Source organism: Hippopotamus amphibius, chromosome 10 (assembly GCF_030028045.1).
Source record: "Hippopotamus amphibius kiboko isolate mHipAmp2 chromosome 10, mHipAmp2.hap2, whole genome shotgun sequence".
Lineage (NCBI taxonomy): Eukaryota > Metazoa > Chordata > Mammalia > Artiodactyla > Hippopotamidae > Hippopotamus > Hippopotamus amphibius.
In genome coordinates this window covers 71,093,914-71,112,512 of record NC_080195.1, presented here as the reverse complement: position 1 = coordinate 71,112,512, position 18,599 = coordinate 71,093,914, and the positions used below count along the sequence as shown (strand labels likewise).

General features: G+C 38.8%; 2 protein-coding genes across 18 annotated transcripts in view; one reads left to right on the top strand and one right to left on the bottom strand.

Annotated features, from left to right (window-relative positions):
* ST3GAL6 (ST3 beta-galactoside alpha-2,3-sialyltransferase 6) overlaps positions 1–4,071 on the top strand; it is a 70,996-nt gene extending 66,925 nt beyond the window's left edge. For 12 of the 16 annotated variants that reach the window (XM_057696256.1, XM_057696258.1, XM_057696254.1 and 9 more), the window contains 3 exons: positions 8–160; positions 1,189–2,837; positions 3,151–4,071. In XM_057696256.1, coding sequence (XP_057552239.1) covers positions 8–160; positions 1,189–1,275 — 240 coding nt within the window. In that variant the 3' untranslated portion in view covers positions 1,276–2,837; positions 3,151–4,071. Of the gene's footprint in view, positions 1–7; positions 161–915; positions 1,049–1,188; positions 2,838–3,150 lie in introns of all 16 variants that reach the window. The other 4 variants (XM_057696252.1, XM_057696251.1, XM_057696249.1 and 1 more) reach the window with 4 other exon arrangements.
* The window catches only part of DCBLD2 (discoidin, CUB and LCCL domain containing 2), an 88,811-nt gene continuing 73,145 nt past the window's right edge, over positions 2,934–18,599 (bottom strand). For both annotated transcript variants that reach the window (XM_057696246.1, XM_057696247.1), the window contains exons 10-16: positions 17,799–17,949; positions 16,903–16,989; positions 16,633–16,758; positions 13,249–13,342; positions 9,518–9,567; positions 7,458–7,595; positions 2,934–6,754 (exon numbers count right to left, since the gene is read on the bottom strand). In XM_057696246.1, the coding sequence (XP_057552229.1) occupies positions 6,285–6,754; positions 7,458–7,595; positions 9,518–9,567; positions 13,249–13,342; positions 16,633–16,758; positions 16,903–16,989; positions 17,799–17,949 (1,116 nt within the window). In that variant the 3' untranslated portion in view covers positions 2,934–6,284. The remainder of the gene's footprint in view (positions 6,755–7,457; positions 7,596–9,517; positions 9,568–13,248; positions 13,343–16,632; positions 16,759–16,902; positions 16,990–17,798; positions 17,950–18,599) is intronic.

Sequence of the window (18,599 nt, the reverse complement as noted above, 5' to 3'; positions counted from 1 at the left end):
CCCCTAGAAACCCAAACACCCAACAACAGGAATTATTGCCATTACATTGGCATTTCACATATGTCATGAAGTTCACCTTGCTGGTTTTAAGTACAACTTTTCTGACCTCAAGAGTCCTTTGCACTACTATGGGAATTCCACCATGTCTTTGATGAGTAAGGTAATATATATACACTTTTGTATAACCTTTGATTTTCACAGTTGGAAATCTTATATTCATATTCTCCCTTTTCACCCTGTCATTTTACTGGGGGAACAGGTTTGGAGAGGTTGGTGGCTTGATAAGGGTTTACAGAGATAGCATGTGCTGAAAGTAGGATTCAGGTTCAGAGTTCTTACTACAGCAGCAGTTCCAAATCTTTTGGCCTCAGAGCCTTGGGAAAATCTCACCAAACCTATACAGGGGCAAGCCTTACCCTAGATACTGTATCATTTGCAATATTTGAATATATAGAAACCTGCTGTTTGAGAAATGACAGGTTCACCTAAAAGCATGGCCATGATCATACTAATTATTTTCATATAGTTTTTTAGTTAAGTAGATGAGAAGGTCTATAACATTTTAACCTCATGAAAGAATCTTCATGGTCAGAAAAGTTGTAAACCTTTATACTAGATCATTCTTCTCTTGAATGGGGATTAATGGCAGATTTGATCCTTAAGATTTTTACTTTAATTAAACGGGAAGAGCTTTCCTGTTCTCCTAATTATAACTTAGATGAGTGGCACAGTGATAGGATTAAAGTGTTACCTGTATGTTTTAAATATTGAACTATGAGTGATTTGCTGTTAAGTATGTAGATACATCCCATGAAATGAAACCAGTCCCCTTAAATCTCCACCTATAAACACTATATAAGCTGAAAAAGTGGTATTATTCAGGTTGGATCTTAACACTGTCAATTTGGTTTCTAGATTTATACCATAATTCAATAGACCAGAAGATGATGTGAGGGAGCCTCTTACTTATGTGATGCTTTAAGTGGAAAGAATGGCCTTTAGGGAACGCTCTGGCACAAGAATGAGCAATGAAAAAGAAATTAGGAAGGTAACAAAGAGTTAAAAGTCCGTGCCACTTGTTAACTTGAGTTTTTTATTAAGCTTTTTAGATACAGCATTCCATTGCTGCTGTTGTTCACATCTGGAGACTGGGATAGATGGTGATTGTATTTTATTTTTCTCCTTTAGAACGCATATCACAATGTGACTGCAGAGCAGCTCTTTTTGAAGGACATTATAGAAAAAAAATTTGTAATTGACTTGACTCAAGATTGACCCTACAGACTCAGAAGATGATGCTAACAGTATTAGTTTTATTTTTATACTGCAATTTTTAGTTTATTTTTAAATACGCTGGATGTACTTGTCAAGAAATTATGTATATTAAGTCTGTTGCTGCCTGGTGATTCATAACCACCAGCTTAATTTCTGTGAATATATTTAATTTATGGAAACCAAGACATTTTAAGCTATCAGGGAAAGTGAAGTTTTCGATTACATTGTTTTAAAAATAAGCTAGTTTTCTGAGGTGTTTTTAAGTATCTTTTTTATAGTTCATCTTAGACTTTGGAAGGGATGTGACCTCCTATTAAGTAAGGGGATTTAGTTTACCACAGCACATTTTGAATGTAACACTAACATTTTGAGAGGTTTCCCTGGCTACTGTAAATGGGTGGGGAGCTGGCATGATATGGCAGTGCCTTGATGTGGCGTACTGGAACCTCTTCAGACCTATATGTTTGGAGGATTGTTTGGTTCCTTTTTGTTCTGCCTGAGGACCCTGACGAATTTTAAACCAGACCTGAAGCATGGATGGTTGTGGAAATCTAAGATCATACTGGCTTAATTAAGTATTTTTTCCTGCAGTTAAGTAAACCATGATTATGATGAGTAGTTTGGTAGAATGAAGATTTTTTTTTTTCCAAGTCAAAAGAAACAGGATCACCACGAAACGCTGGATAAGTAAATAACCAAAGAATGCAATTCCTAAAGTTTGGTGACTGCATTATTTTAAAGAAAGAAAGTTTATACAAAGAAGCTGAATTAGGCAAGCTCAAGAAGGAGAAAATTCTTAAATATTTTTTGCCTGGCTTAATTTATTCATTAAATTTTCGAAGTTTATTTGAAGTAATTTAGGAAAGACAGGACATGAGTGAGTAAACCTTTAAGAAGAGTCAAGCTGTTTTCTGGATTTAAATGGCATTTTCATGAGAAACCAGTTGTCCACATGATTAAATCACATCTTCAAATGGAGAGCTCACCTAGGGTGCACCAAGAGAAGAATGTGGTGGGATGCAAACAAGCCAGTTGGACAGAAGTGGTGAGCTAGTCTCCCTTTCCATTTTAATGACTATGGGGAGGGAGGAGGACAAGAGAACAGCAGAAGGCTGGGATCAAAAGCTGCCAGAAAAGGTATGAGTGAAAAGAACTGGTATCTTTTGAACAGTAATTATCACTGGGAGACAGGGATAATCATCACTGACAACTAACGTGCCTCTCTGAAGAGAATGTATAAATATTAGATCAGAAACAGGAATAAATGACATACTTGAAAGTGGTGTAAGGGGGAGAAAACTAGCAGCTGATTTAACCCAGACCTCCACATTAAATATGGACTCTGTTCTGTTAATCTCAGCATCTGTTTGCGCAGTACCCGTCTCTGATTCTTCTGATAACGTTGGGGTGGAAAAGGCACAGCTGTTCAGTGTGATCTTTCCCTCACAGCCATAGGCTGCAGCTGGGCTGCTGAAGCTGAGTTTGATGCAAAGTAATTCAGGCTTCAGAAAGGATGATGTTGGCTACAGAAAAAGTCAAAGGTGGCATTTTCAAATGTTACTGTAAGTGCTATAATATTGGTCATAAAATTTCTGACTGATCTTTACAAACCTCTCAAGGTTGTGTTATTTAAGCAAAAATACCAAAAAACCAAAACCTGAACAAGACACACATACACAATTTATTAAAAACACAAGAACACATTAAAATCTCACCATTTATACAATCTAAATTCTAGCAACATATACAAATACTGAGTGACTACAGTACGTGCCGAGGTAAGAAAAGTACATTCTGGGAGAATATCACTGACACTCAAGCCATTTCTATTTCCAATACGTATTTCAATACGTGTTTTGTTTCTACCTTTCCCAGTGCCAAAAAAAGAAGAGGAGATGAGAGAAGAAACTAGTCACAAGTTGGATTAAATGAGAACTGGTGCCATGGTTGACCTAAAAATATCCAACTCTTAGATTTTGCAGTTTAGGGACGTCAAGTTCAGAACTGAAAGGCAGAGCCAATAGGTAATAATTTTTTTCTTAAAAATAAGCAGAGCTTCATTGATTTAAGAGGGGTTGAAAAGCTTTTATTGTCCCACCTAATCTATTCGTCCTTTCTAACTGTATTATCTGACATGGTGTTTCTATAACCCTCTTGCTCTCCAGGTGACAATGTGGAGCCCAGGGAAAGAAGTTCAAGCTTTATCACATTCCATAGAATTATGGCCACATTCATTATTTAATGAGCTCATTTTCTGTTCCCTCCTGTGGGTTGAGGGAAGAAAAGCAAGTGTGTATGTAACATCATAATTTCAAATACTGTATAAATCCTCTACTTGAACCATTTCAACAGCGAATAAACCCATTGTTCAATGCAAAGTGCATATAGTGAAACGTGAATTTAAATAACTGGGCTAGACCCTGCAAAACCAGTAGGATCTGTTTAGAGTTACAGCTTTTAACAAAACATAAATCAGCATTCACAATATCTTACCTTTAACTGTGCTGGTTCCTAAATCAAGTAACAGCAAAGTCAGTGTAATTTTATGAAACCTTAAGGGCCACATTTCCTGCACCAATGTCTGATTCTATTTTTTATAATTGCATTAACAGGAAAAAATTTAATCCAATAAGCCACAGTGACTTAAGTCTTTCACATGTTTCAAGCAAAGAATAAAAATTCAAGGAAATTTTGTAAAAAAATGGTTATTTTCACATTTTCAGTTGTTACTTGATTGTCTCCAAAGCTGTATATATATCAGACATAGTCACGTTAGAAAAAACAAAACAACCCCCCCCCCCCCCAAAACAAAACTCTTAATATGAAAACATATGACTTAAAAAGTACAAACCAGAACAACCCTTTGTATCAGGCTCAGCTTGTCATTTGGAAAGTAAAATATATAATAGTAGTAAAAACTAGGTATTTTATAAAAATTATTGGTAGTTCAAGGACAGCACAGTGGCAATATATGAATCAAGTCTTAAAACATGCATTATTTAAGAAAACGTTTGCTTCTCAAAAAAAAAAAGTTCTATGGGAAAACAATCAGGTACACACAAACAAAAATAGCAAGCATCTTTGGAAAAATGAAATAGTTACTGAAATCATTTTTCTTAAAGCTTCAAACAGGCATATGATTGAGAAAAAGTATATTTTTGTGTACCAAGGATGAATAAAAAAATAAAGCAATTGGTTTACTCTCTTCCCACCTGAAAGGGGATGACTGTATTAATATATGTGCTTTACACATTCATATCTATTTTAATAAAAGTTCAACATTTGTGCTTTTTGTTTCAAATATCTTGAAACAAAATGTGTATTGGCTTTTTTCAGTGAATAAAATTATGCCTGAAAAGTTTGCTGGAAAAAGGAAAAAACTGAAAATAAGACCAACAAAATCATACAACTAGAAGGCAGGGAGGCTGTAAAAATAGGCAGTTCTGTTTTGAAGCAATGTTTTACAAAACTGAAAGACTCACGGAAGCAAGCAAAATGAACACTGTTAAGTCAAATTTAGCAAATTCTGCCATCATCCTCTGGTGGCACAGGCTAAAAGAAATGACTAGAACCTGATGGGGAAGTACATTTCAATATTAAGCCTGCAAACTAAGGTTTATAGAAGAGGGGATGTCAAAGTTGTATATTTTAATCATATGGTCAGCTTCTCATATCATCTTAACAGTCTAAAGACTTTTAAAGGTGGTTTCTTCCACTAAGGCTAGTAAATTGCAGATGATTTCTATTTCAGTCATTTAAACTGGTTCTGGGCAAACGATGACAAAGAAGTTGCCCAGAGGTATCCAACACAAGACAGGAGTTTTCCCTTGCTAGAATGCTGAAACATCTGTTCCCTAGGTATGATATAAAGGACTACTCACCCCCCCCTGCCACACAGATGGCATAATCACACAGAGCTGAAGAGTACATGCTGGGCTTACATTTCTTATAGTAGTTTACTGTGGAAAACAAATATTTCTGTGTATATAAAACCAAAGAGGACAAATCTGGTTATTCTGGGGGGCGGGGGGTGGTAATTTATATGACTCCTGAGGAATGACTTTGTCTTTCATGGTGATAAATGTAAGTGGCTATTGTTTACAGTGTTCACTTAGAAAGCTCTCAACTTTTCACAACTCTCCTAGGAAAAATTCCATTGCAAATAAAGTTTGGGGAGGGGGGAGAATCTCCTTTGTAGCTTTTTTAATTTGTAAAGTTGTTCCTGTTCCCACATGGAAACAAACATTAGGGAATCTGAATTAATGAGGTTGATAAAGCAAGCATCACCCACTGAAAAAACATTTATAAATAACACAAGAATGGGGCCGGCCACCAAGGGCCCCAGGTGGAACACACAGGGATGAGACCAGGTCATGTACTATGAAATGTTAAAGCTCGTCAGAGTGTCAGAAAGTGAAAAATCACTCTGCTCGCTACGGGTCAGTTTCCCAGCTACAGCTCTTCCTAAGGAAAGATGGGTAAGTATACATGACTGTAATCAAAACAATGATTATATCACTTTTAAAAAAAAAATTCAGAAAGCAATATAGGAATAGAAGAGGAAGAAATCATAATAGTACCCACCTTTCACAAAGAGCAGAGTTTCAAGCCATTAGACATTTTAAGAACAGTACCATGCGTTATTGCCAGAAAGGCTTACAGAGCCATCTCGAGTTCATCAATGTACCTGCAGCATTGGTAATAAATACTCTCAGTGATTTTTAATTTCTCTGAAGTGCACAGTAGGGAACTTTTTCTGTATAAAATAGTGTTTTACAGTAGTAACAAACAGGATGTTTGAAATTCAATAGGCAAGCAGTAACTGTGCCACAGTAACACTTTTAAAGCAAGATGACAAAATTAGTAGTTTCCTGTACCTCGGTCATCACATTTCCCCCAACCACATCCGTGACAGATACGTAATGTGTTCTATATATTACTACCACTAATACAATAAAAAAAAGGCCATGTGCTTTTAAAACGATGCTTTGTAAAAAGCAGCATCACCTTCAAAGGATTTCTTTAAAAACATCACATTCACCATCCCTCCCTGCTCCTGATACCTCCTGTGTGCTCTGTGGCACCTGGTACACCAATTCGTCTGGGGAACTTGGACCTGGTTTCCCACCTTTTGGGGTATCATACTGGGCCTGGGCTGAGGAGCAGCTGTCAGTCCTGGAGAGAAGAGTGTTGTATGTTCCCACTAGAGGGGGAGGTTGGTTCCCTGCAGCTTTGAAAGTGGATGTTGAGGGCAGACCAACTGAAGCTGTGGGGTGCCCGGACATATCCATGACGATGGGGGTTGCGTACTCAGGCCCAGTAATTGGGAGTGGTTCCGCATAAGCGTGGTAAACTTCTTGCACCGGGGAGCTGTAAGGATCTAGGTCAGCATAGCCTGCTTCTTTTCCTTCTTCTGGTTTAAAGGTAGATCTCTGATGCAGTGCGCCAACAACGCCTCCCACAAGTGGCTGTGCATACTCTGTGGATATTGCAAAACACAGACAATAGAAAAAATTACCTCATTAATGCAAGGATCCTACAACTCAGGGCGGCAGCTGCAGGCTTACACCAAAAACAAACACATCTTAATGGCACTTCTGTTATCAATGGAAACTCATGGATTTTCCTGCAAGAACCAACTTCAAAAATTAAAATTAAATGTTACCCTATATCTCATGGTAAAAAGGCAATGTGCCAGACAGCTTCATTCATGGAATTTTGCATAAAGAGTGTATGTGTTCCTCAGCTTTATACATAGTATTCATTGGAAAATAAATATTCTATTACTGAAATAATATTAGTCTTGGAAAATAATTTCATATTTTTCTTTTTCAAATATCAGGAAATATTTAAAATATATACTAGGTTAATAGGATAAATTCTGTGAGGCCACTGTGTCTTTCCTGCTCTCCTTTTAATACCCCCAAACTCCCAACAAAACCAAATTCCTGGTTAACAGACAAAATGCTCAGTTTTTAGAAATGAATACTCCAGTTTTATGGATAGAACATCTAAGACATAGAAATGACTCTCTCAAGGTATTTTTAAAAAGTGCTTCTACATCTGAAAACTAGCTCATCTCTTATACATGAAAAAGGTAAAAGATACCGTGAATCCCAAAGCACTTTACAGCAAGCACTGCAGTTTCTCCTTCACCTTGTGGCCAGGGCTGTGCTAGTTACCTGCAGAGTCAGTCTGCAGCACTGTGGTGACTTCTCTTGGACTCAAGTGATTCATTTCACTACTGCTGTAGCGAACTGGGGTTTCCTCATGCTCCACAGATTTGGTAGGAAGAAACTGCTTCATTCCTTTCCACCAACCTTCACGGTGACGGTAAGCAAAAGAGACCATTAATAGAAAGCTATGTTTGAAATGATAACAGTACGTGAAGGGAGAAATCCTGTTGCATTCGAGCCATTTCTATAACAAATATCTATACAAACTAGCCTTTATGTTCAAGCCTTTTTTTTTTAAGTGTGGTAAAATACACATAATAAATAAACTTCCTATCTTAACCTTTTTTTTTTCCCCAGCCGTGCCACATGGCTTGTGGGATCTCAGTTCCCCAACCAGGGACTGAACCCAGGCCATGGTAGTAGTGAAAGCCCAGAATCCTAACCACTAGACCACCAGGGAACTCCCTTAACCGTTTTTAATTAAATCTTTCGGTGATATTAAATACACTCACCCTGTTGTGCAACCCTCGTCACTGTCGCCGTAACTTTCTTTGTCTTGTGAAACTGAAATTCCATACCTAGCAAACAGTAATTCCTGATTCTGTCTTCCCCTCAGCCCCTGGCAACCACCACTCCACTTTCTGTCTTTATAATTTCGAGTACTCTTTAGTACCTTGTATGAATGGGAATCACATGGTATTTTTCTTTCTGTGACTGGCTTATTTCACTTGGCATAATCAAGGTTCACCCACATTGTAGTATATATTGCAGAATTTCCTTTCTTTTTAAGGGTTAATATTCCATTTTATGCATATACCACATTTTGCTTATCCATTTATTAGTAGATGGACACTTGGGTTTGTTTCTTCCATGTTTTAACTATTTTGAATAATGCTGCTATGAACATGGATGTAAAAATACCTTTTCAAGATTCTGCTCTCAATTCTTTTGCGTATATATCTAGAAGTGGAATTGCTGGATCATACGGTAATTCTATCTTTAAGTTTTTGAGGAACTGACAAATCCTAATTTCCACAGAAACTACCATTTTATATTCCCACCAACAATGCACAAGGGTTTCAATTTCTCCACATCCTTGCCAACACTGGCTGTTTTCTGTTTTTTCCTATTCTGTTTTTTATTTTTCTATAATCTTTATTATTTCCTTCTTCCCAGCAGCTTTTGGTTTAGTCTGTTCTTTTTCTAGCTCTTTAAGTTGTTCAAACTTATTTTTTGCTTTGGTAAGACTATTCAGTGCAAAGCAGAACATGGTAGAAATCTCTATCAAAAGCATATATTGAAGCAAATCACTGCTATTACGGTGCAGCCAGATGTAGTTTGTTATAGCAGTGGTTTTTAATAAGTTTTCAAAAGTTTAATACAAAAAATTCCTTCTAAGATCAACCCTGTGGGGGGGGGTGGTGGTGGGGGGAGGTAGCAGCCCAAGATCTGCCCTCATGACGGCTCTTTTCTACCCTAGTCACAGTGAACTCTTTTGGCTCCTAACAGTCACTCCAGTAGTGAGACTGGGAAGCAGGAGACCCGCAGAAGGCCCCTGGTTTCACCTGAGCAACCTGCCACCTGCTGCACAGAGTAGGAATTAGGAAGATGACAGCTCACGGCAGAGATGACAGACTTCACTGACTCGTAAACTGCTGAACTCCGCTATGGTAAATGTCCACAGCAGAGTGACACACAAAGACACACACCCACACACACTGTGTCACCGGGACTGCAATCCTCTGCTCCTTACCTATATACCACACAGAAAGCTGGTCTCATCAAGACAGATATAAACATGGGACAGAAAAACCAGACGATTTCTCCAGAAGGGAAAGAACAGCGCCTGTGTTTTGAGAAATTCTTACTTTCCATCTCATTACTTATAGACTAGAAGAGATTTTATAGAAAAGTAAAAATGGCCAGAACAGAAGAGGAATGCCATTTTTGTAACAGTGCTGAGGCGTTTACGTGGGCCTGAAAATGGCTTTCCTCTTTCACTGCTGCCACCTGGAGGGCAGGGGCCTCCCTCTGATGGAAAGAGATATAATAAAGTCACAAATTACCTGCCCGGTCCCAGTAAGGTAAGTCATAGGTGCCTTCAGTTTTTTTCTTTCTGGAAAAATACAGAAAAAAAAAAAAAGTTAGCAAATAGAGTGAATTCACTAGTAAGAAAGCTGTGAAACTGCAGGAGAAACACCAGAGTTAATAATTAGTCAAGAGCACACATTTCTACTTGCTGATCTACCTGGGGGAGACCTCTTTTTCATTTGACTTTCAAAGTTGCCAATGCTAAGGCTCACGAATTCTGGACTCTAAATAAATATTAAACAACTATCTCCTGAGAGAGTTATTTTGTTACCAAACTACTTCCCACTCAAAATGGATAAAGGGATTAAAAAAAAACACCAAGTCTGTAGATAAAAAGGCTGAATCAAATCAAAGACTCAACCCCAATGTGTAGAATATTACGGGGATGTCATGTTAGGTTTTGGTTTCAAATAAAAATTTCACAAATCAGTCAATGCACAAAGTTCACAGGACAATAAAAACAACAAAACCCCCACATTTTCTTCTGTATTGGTTTTCCCCCAGTTTTTTTCCTACAGTCCTTTGCCCCTGAGAAGTTTAAAGTGTCACACACCCTTTATTGCATAGACCGGATTCCTCCACCCTGCCCAAGAAGGGGCCAACAAAGAAGGTTCTTCCCAGCCTGCTCCTCAGAATTCCAAAATATCCTCCCTGGAGAAACTTCCGACCCTCCCTGACATTTAGTGACATTTAGAATTGCTAAATTCTAATTGCTATCTACCAAGCGCCATTTACAAAGCAAAAAATCCAATACACAAAAGGACATTTTCTGATGTAAATCTAATTAAAATAGTTCTCTGCAAGCTAAACAGAACTGTTGTTCTAGTGTTATAAACGAGGACAAGAGGGTCATGTGATTTGCTCAAGATCACAAATGGGGCTTTCTCAAAGAGTCCAAGCCATGTGCTCTTCCTGCTTTGAAACACTCTTCTCCACTGTAAGACTTTTTTATTATCGATACTAAAAACTCCCTCATTTTAAAGTGTGGCTGTATTTAAAAGGTGTAGTGTAAAATTTGTGAATGAGATGGTAGGTGCTGAAGCTGTCCAAGGGTTGCACTATAAAGGATTTCATATTCTTGATCTCAAGTGACAAAGCTTCAGGTTATTTATTCATTACATGTAAAGTACTTAGAACAGTGCCCAGCATGGGTTAGGGACTCAGTAAGTTGCAGCTGTTTTTATTATTACTTTTCTCCTGGCTATTTTCCATAAGCCCCTTAATGGCACTTCCTCTTCACTCCTTGTCATCAGCAATTTCATTCACGACCTTCTTAGAAGTAACCTCAGTTCTGTAGCTCAGACCTTTTGTCCCGAACAGGTTCGTGTTCCATCTGCCTCTCGGGAGTCTGACTGTCCAGAAAGCCCTTTAAACGCCATCTCGAACTGATCTCAGGACTAGCTCCTGCCTCTCAACAGCTCTACTCCCCATTCCTCACCCCCACACCCTGGGGCTTTAACCACAGAGGATTCGACTTGATCGGCTGATTGATCAGAGGCAGCAGTGGTTAAGGGCTCGGGCTCTGAAGCCTGGACCAAATCCCCACCCTGCCACGTGCTGACCAGGTGACCTCGAACAAGTTACGCTCTCTCAGTCTCACTCTCCTCTTCTGTAAAATGGGATTTGTAACAATACCTGTTTCACAGGTTGCTTGGAGGATTACATGAGTTAAAACAGGTAAGGCATTTAGAATAATGCATAAAATCAGCATTTCATTCTATTTTCCATAAATACTCACCACTGCTGCTGTTCTCATCACTACTGCTGTTGCTGTCCGGCTCCCTGAAGCCTGGTGAACGCCCCTTTCTGGACTCTCCTGGAGCCCTGTCCCCTGCTCGCGCCCCTCCTGCCTTCATGCTAAGTGGTGAGTTCTGCGCAGACACCCCCCAGCGCCAGGAATCCGGGACCCACGCACTCCCCCAGCTTCCTCCCTTCCGTGGAACACACTGTGGTCGGTTCTGTTATGGCGTGCTTTCTTTTGTGTTACGATTCCTACTCATCTTGTGTGGAACGTAGAGCATTTAAGCTACGGAAGATATGTTACGTAGGTCAAAATAGAGTCCTAGGGGCCAATGCGAACTTCCCTGAGTCGTTGTGAAACGTCTGCTGTAGGACTGCCAATATCTTAAGAGTGAGAAACGGAGCGTATGACTTTAGGAAAGACGTTTCATGGGCCGTGTGCGGCAAGGGAACAGACAGCAACGGAAGGGGTCAAGATTCCTCCCCTAGGGTAACAGTCACTGAGCCGAGTGACCTGAAGGCTCTTGGCTGGAGGCCCCGATTCTGAGCTGCTGAGAGCTGTTCCGGATGGACACTGCTTGAGGCCCTGCCGGAGCCAGGGCAACGTCCCACTCTCGCTTGTCACGAGACCTGCAGGTGGACCAGAGACGGCTGCTGGCGCTGAGATGCCTCCTTCCAGCCTTCTCCTTGGAGTGGCTCATCACCCCCCTCTCCCTACTTTGCCTAACCTATGTTGTGTGCTAATTATGGGTAGTAAGCTGAGGGACTTGTGAACTGAATATTGGCCACTGTTTTATCTCCAATCCTGTGATTCCTATCTGCCCTTATTGCTGGTCCCTGCAACAAACCGGATCCATGGTGGAAGGTTTTCTGCAATGGATCCTCTCCTGTTCCAAAGACTTTGGGGCTCACCACTGGACTCCCAGAACACGGCTCAATACTTGCCAGGGAGTAGGAGCTCAAATATTTGTTGAATGGCTAAACAAATGAGGTCCCTCCAAAAGTGTCAGTCACCAGACCTGTCCCTGCTGTTCTGTCATCTCTACCAGTCTAACTACAAAAGCCAGAAACCTGAGAGCACCCTAGATCTTCCCCCTTCCTTAGCAAGTAGCCAGTCAAGCCCCCCACGGATGCCACTGGGAAACCTCTCCCCTCCACGTCTCTCCCTTTCCTAGAATTGCTGTATTCTGTTCCTGCGTGGCCTTAGTAGTTTTCTAACTCATCTCTCTGCCTCTTCTAGTCTCTCTTCTCTTCAATCCACCCTCCCAAACTCCTGCCACCATTTTCCTACTATCACTTGATAATACCACCCATCCGCTGAAAACTACTCAATGATCGCCCCATCTACAGGAAGCCCTTCCTGGTCCAGGCCCAAGCTACACTTCTACAGGTGTCCCAGTGTTCCTCCAGGCCAAGCACCGTGGATGACTCACTATTCTGCCTGCATTTCACATCTCTGTGCCTTCCCCCAAGCCATCCCCTCAGTCTGGGCCATTCTCTCCTCCTCTGTCTAGCCAAATCCAACTCCTCCTTTAAAGCAAAACATGCCAGATTTGAGGATTACTTTTCTGGAAGAAAGGTTTCAGGTAACTCTCATGGTTCTTGCATCTGTGTTCCCCAGCACCTCATACATAACCATCAAGCCAAAGTACAGTGGTCAACCCTGCTAGACAACCTGGAGATAAGAACTGCGTCTCATTCTTTCAGTAAATGTTGCTAAGTATCTGTTATGTCTTACTAATATGTGTAACCCAGTGTGTAACACAATATTTGATATAATAAAGGTACTTAGTAACTGATCATGGAACTGAACTTACTCATTTCTTAGGAGAAATGTGTATGTTTTTATTTTAATGGCTATCTTAACTGTCCTTCTCAAAAAGCTTCACCTTCTATATTTAGTTTCTGTGACACATCTGGAAACATCCCCTGTAGGACCAGTCAGGTGAACTACTTTCGTACTAACCTGTTTCTCCAATGCCAAGCACACACTAGTATGAGAATGAGAGTGGTGATGGCCATGACCAGCACAGGCACAAGGACCGCGGCCAAGGCTACATCTGAGAAACAAACACAAACAAACAAAAACGCACATTAATACCAAAGGCAGAAATCATTAAAGAGAAGAGTAAAGATTAACCACATCATCATTCAAAGCTTTTCTATCTCAAAAAATTACCATAAACATAATTTATGCAATGAGAGTGGCCATGAGTGATAACTGCAGAGGCTTTCATGGATACATGGAAGTTCATCACATTATGTGCTCCACTTTTGTTATGTTTTTAACTTACCAAGACAAATTATAAACTGCGGAAATGTATTTTCTGCATATGAGATAAAAGGTTAATATAGTTAATCTATTACAGAATTTACAGGTAACAAATAAACAGAAAAATCAGCAGAGATGAAAGAGCACAAGTGACCATTAAACATGTTCGCCTCACTAGTAATCAGAGAAGCAGAAGCTCAAACAAGAATAAGAGGCTATTTTGCTTATCAAACTGGAAATATTTAAAAGAACAACTAATTGTTGAAGACGGTATCAGGAAACAGGGATTCTGATGGGACTGTAAACTGAAAGTATCTTTTTGATTGGTATTTTGGGACAATATCTATAAAAATCTATGACTTGGCAATTCTCTATGTAGACTTTATTCTTAGGAAAAAATTAAGATGGCTTTCAAAGATGTATCTTTAAAGATGTTTGCTTCTGTACCTGCAGAAGAGTGGAAAACTGGGAATAATCCAAATGCCCAACAATGAAAGGGAATAAGTAAATCATAGTATCCTCGTAATAAAATATTACCCAGCAATTGGAAGTGATGGCAAAATATTTATAGATGTGGGAAGATAATAATACAGTATTAAGTATAGAAACTAAATGTGTGTATGAACAAGGCAGAAACCAACACAATGCTGGAGCCTGCAGGGACTTAGAGATCACTTAATCCCCTCATCTCACTCCACAGATAAGGAATCCTGGGCAGAAAATGGTCTGCTTAAGGTCATCTAGGATGCTGGTTTCTTCCTCCACCCCTCAACCTTCTCCTGGCCATGAGGGTGATAAGAGAAACAACTGCTGACATTTACTAGGTGCTAAGCACCAGACCTGCATCTTATTTACCCAAAGAGAGAAAGAGGCTGAAGATACAGGGAGGAAGAGGATAATCAATGACACCAGGCCTCCTGAGAAGCTGGATAGATGGGAATTAGGTAAGTACGCAGGCTCCACAAAAAGGAAGTGCCCTTCGCATGGCTCCCACTTTGTGAAGCTGAAGATGTAACTGAGAGTGAGTGAGGATCTCTGGGTCAAGGGTTTGAAAAATACAGAGAATGTTTCAACAGCTACTGTTGAGAACAGAAGAGATAAGCAGGGAAACAGAAAGACCACTAGCTGGTACTGAGGGAGGACCTGGACATTACAGTGGCACAGATCTGATCACGACATCATGATTTTCACCAGCATCAGTCTCAGGCTGGATGTAAAAATGGAGAAAGGAGAAGTGCATAAAACAGAAATCGTGACTCAGGATAGAAAGGACTAAGAAATTAGAAAAGCGGGCTTCCTAGGTGGCGCAGTGGTTAAGAATCCGCCTGCCAATGCAAGGGACACGGGTTCGAGCCCTGCTCCAGGAAGATCCCACATGCTGTGAGCAACTAAGCCTGTGCGCCACAACTACTGAGCCGGAGATTTAGAGCCCGTGAGCCACAACTATTGAGCCCACGTGCTGCAACTACTGAAGCCCACGCGCCTAGAGCCCGTGCCCCACAACGAAGAGTAGCCCCCACTCACCACAACTAGAGAAAGCCTGTGCACAGCAAAAAGGACCCAACACAGCCAATAAAATAAATTAATTTAAAAAAAAAGAAATTAGAAAAGTAAATGTGCTTTATCCTTAAAATTTCTGAAATTGTAGAGAGAATAGTCAGGTTCAGATGGATATAGTTTGACTTAATCGGAAGCATTAAAATATATGCTTAGGTGAAAAAAAAAAGTCTATACACTATACTATTCCAAAGAAAAGAAGATAGGAGGTCTTCAATCAAAAAGACCTGTATGTTCTTTGTTATTCTTTTAAAGATTACTGGGATCCTAGTTCTGGAAGAAAATGCTTTAAGAATACTTTTAGCCCTAAGATTTTAAAATCCTATAATCAGATTTTACAATGAACAACACTTTTAAGTGACTGTTCTTCCATCCGGGCACGTGGTCTGGGATTCCACTCAAACGCATTCTTTCTGTAAACTGATAAGAAGCTCTCTGTGGGATGCTGAAATTTCCTGTCTCTGTCAACTCCTGCTTCTCTCTAGAATGGACAAAATAAACACTGCCTGCCATTTCGGTCATCAAAGAGTGTTGTCATCAAGTCCTTGGCCACTACCCCCACCCCATGACCATGTACCCTGCGGGGAATTCAGGATGGAGAAAAACAGAATACTGGCTCTAAACAATGAAGATGTATCAATGAATAATTTCAATGAGCTCAGACTCTTGCAGCTTCCCACACATAGAAAAGCACTAAAATCTTTGAGATGTCTGGTTTTTGTGATTCGCAGTCATCTTCTGATGTTTGACGACATTTTTTTTTCCCAGCAAAAACTCCTATATATCCTAGCTCTTCCCTTATCTCTTTGGAATAGTTTCTCAGAACTATCTGAGAGGCTCTATCCTGGGCTACAGTCCTCAGTAAGAACCTGAATAAAACATAATTCTCAACTTTTAGGTTGTGAGTTTTTTTGTTTTTCAGTCATGAGAAAGAAACTGGTCTCTTTGAGAATACTTTAGAAGATGGGAAGGAAACTGACGTGTTGAAAGTCATAGAAAATTATCTGAATCCAGGCAAATTTTCAGAAAATGAGAATGATTAAAGTTCTACATGGCACAAGTTACTCTGAATGGCTTTCTCTTCTCTGCACTGTCCTGAAAATTAGTGTGCCTTTTTATCTGATGACACTGAAATTAATTTCTCTATGGCACTGATGTTTTTTGTTCCTGAATTCAACTTTTGTTTTCAACTAGTAAAATAAAAAAAACCTACTAAGTTTTATACATGTTAACATCTCATATAATAATAATAAACCCTTATATAATAATAATTAAAAATAAAGTTTGAAAGTAAACTGGAAAACAATATTTATAATGTGAAAAAGTAACTGTAAACATTTAAAAAACAGAGGCCAATGCAGCCAGTTTTTTCTATAAGGTGTGAAATCAAATTTTTCACTATACTTAAGAAACAGGGGAAAAAATCCTGAGGGTTTAAAAGCTGGAAATGTTTCTGAAAATTTAAGTTAAAAACAAAAAACTCACTACTATGAACAGGTATTAATTTTCAGGTTTGCATACCTTTGGTTACATTTGGAGTTACTGTAGTATTTTTGATTTCAGGAGTGGCAGTTGTTTGCTCTGTGTATGCAGGAAATTCATTGCTACTTCGAGGCTGTAGTGGTTGAGTAAATTTGGGGGCACGACCTTGAAAAATTTAAAAAACTTTTCATTCTTTTATCTATACCAACTTGATTAAAATAGTTACTTTATAATGCTTTTAATATATTTATGGAAAATTATACCACAAATCCAGGGCATATCAGATTCTCACATTTAAAGTAGGCATACCTTTGGCTATTTTTGGAGGGGCTGTAGTGTTTTTGAGGTCACTGCTGCTCCGAGGAGGTGGAGGTTGAGTAAGTTTTGGAGGACGACCTTGAAAAATGGTTTAGAAAAGTGTATACATTTTGCTTACAAAAATCATAGTTAAAAATAGTAATTTTAGATGTCTTTAACATTTCCCAGAGTACCTAATTCTGCACAGTAATTTTAAATCTCAGAGAGAAATATATGAGAAGGATAAATATATTCTGCATTAAATGCACAAATATACTGGGATTTCTGAGTTTTTAAATAATTAAATTGTCCAAAAAGAATCTTCTCAGGAAGGAGGATAACAAGGAGTCAGATGATGCTGAACGGTAAAGCTATAAAGATGCTGTCACAATATGATATACTACTCATTCAATCCATTTCATAAATGTTTATGGAGGGCCCACTATGTGCCAGGCACTATGGTAGTTTTGGGGGATACAACAATAAACAAAGTATTAAAACGTTATGTGTAATTTTGAAGGAAGTTATTCCCACTTTTATTCAAAGTAAAAGGCATTTAGGCTAAGGTGACTGTTACAATCATCAGTGCTTATATAACACAAATATTCTACTACATGAGACCTAATTAAAAATTATTAAGGTTGAGACTACATTTGGAAAGCAATCTCACTGCATTATCTCATTAGTGATGCCCTCTTTCTTCTTCGACCTGTAATTTTGGAAACCAGTTTGATACCTAATATGACAGCTAATAGGGATAATTATTTCTTTTAAAAAATCCCTTTCAGATACCATAACTAGAGGATAAGCACTCACATTATTATTAATTTATTTCTTGGGGAATAGCAAAGTCATTTTTAATGAATCCAGTAAAAAAACAACATGCCTTAAACATACTGTTGCTTTACCTTTAGGAATAAACTGACATCCAAGCAGTTCCATTTTCATGGCAATTTTCTGCTGCCATTGGGTAGGATTCACTCTAACAAAACGTGCAATAATTGGTGGCAAAAAGTTATTCCGCACATCCTGGTGATAATCCTTGTTTCCCTGAAATATCTTAAAAAAAAAACAACAAAAAAATTGGTATTTTACATCAACAGAGGCCAGGACTAAACTGCTTCACTGAAACATGTTTTTTGTTTTTGCTTTGGGCCTTAAATGAGCTCTGCAAAGTATGACAATAAGCATTAATTTTAAGAAAATAAATTAATCATAATTTGGAAAAACTATTAAGAAGCACATTCTTCATAAAAATTTCATAAAAGGAAAATACTGAATATAAAAATGATTTTAAGATGACTTAAACATAACAAAAGTTCTGATGGCAATTTTGGAAGGTTTCAATTGCAGTGCATAGTATATTGTGTTAATAAATTAGTAACTCTAGTTCTGTGGAATCACCAATTATTTAAATACATTATTTTCAAAGTAAAACATAATTGAACATTTGAGGTCTTACAGGAAACGCTTCACTGTGTACTTTTCATAATTTTTCTCTCAATAAATAGACTGAAAGTGAACACACACTAACAAACACATAACGGATATATATCTCCACCTACTGGAGAAACTATATAAACACAGTTTCCGTATCATCCCATTTTCGTTTCCTGCTGCTACTTGAACCAGAAAAGTGACACTGCTCACTGCCAAATTTAATAATCATAACTACATAGCCATAAATGCATTACATGAATAAATCCTTA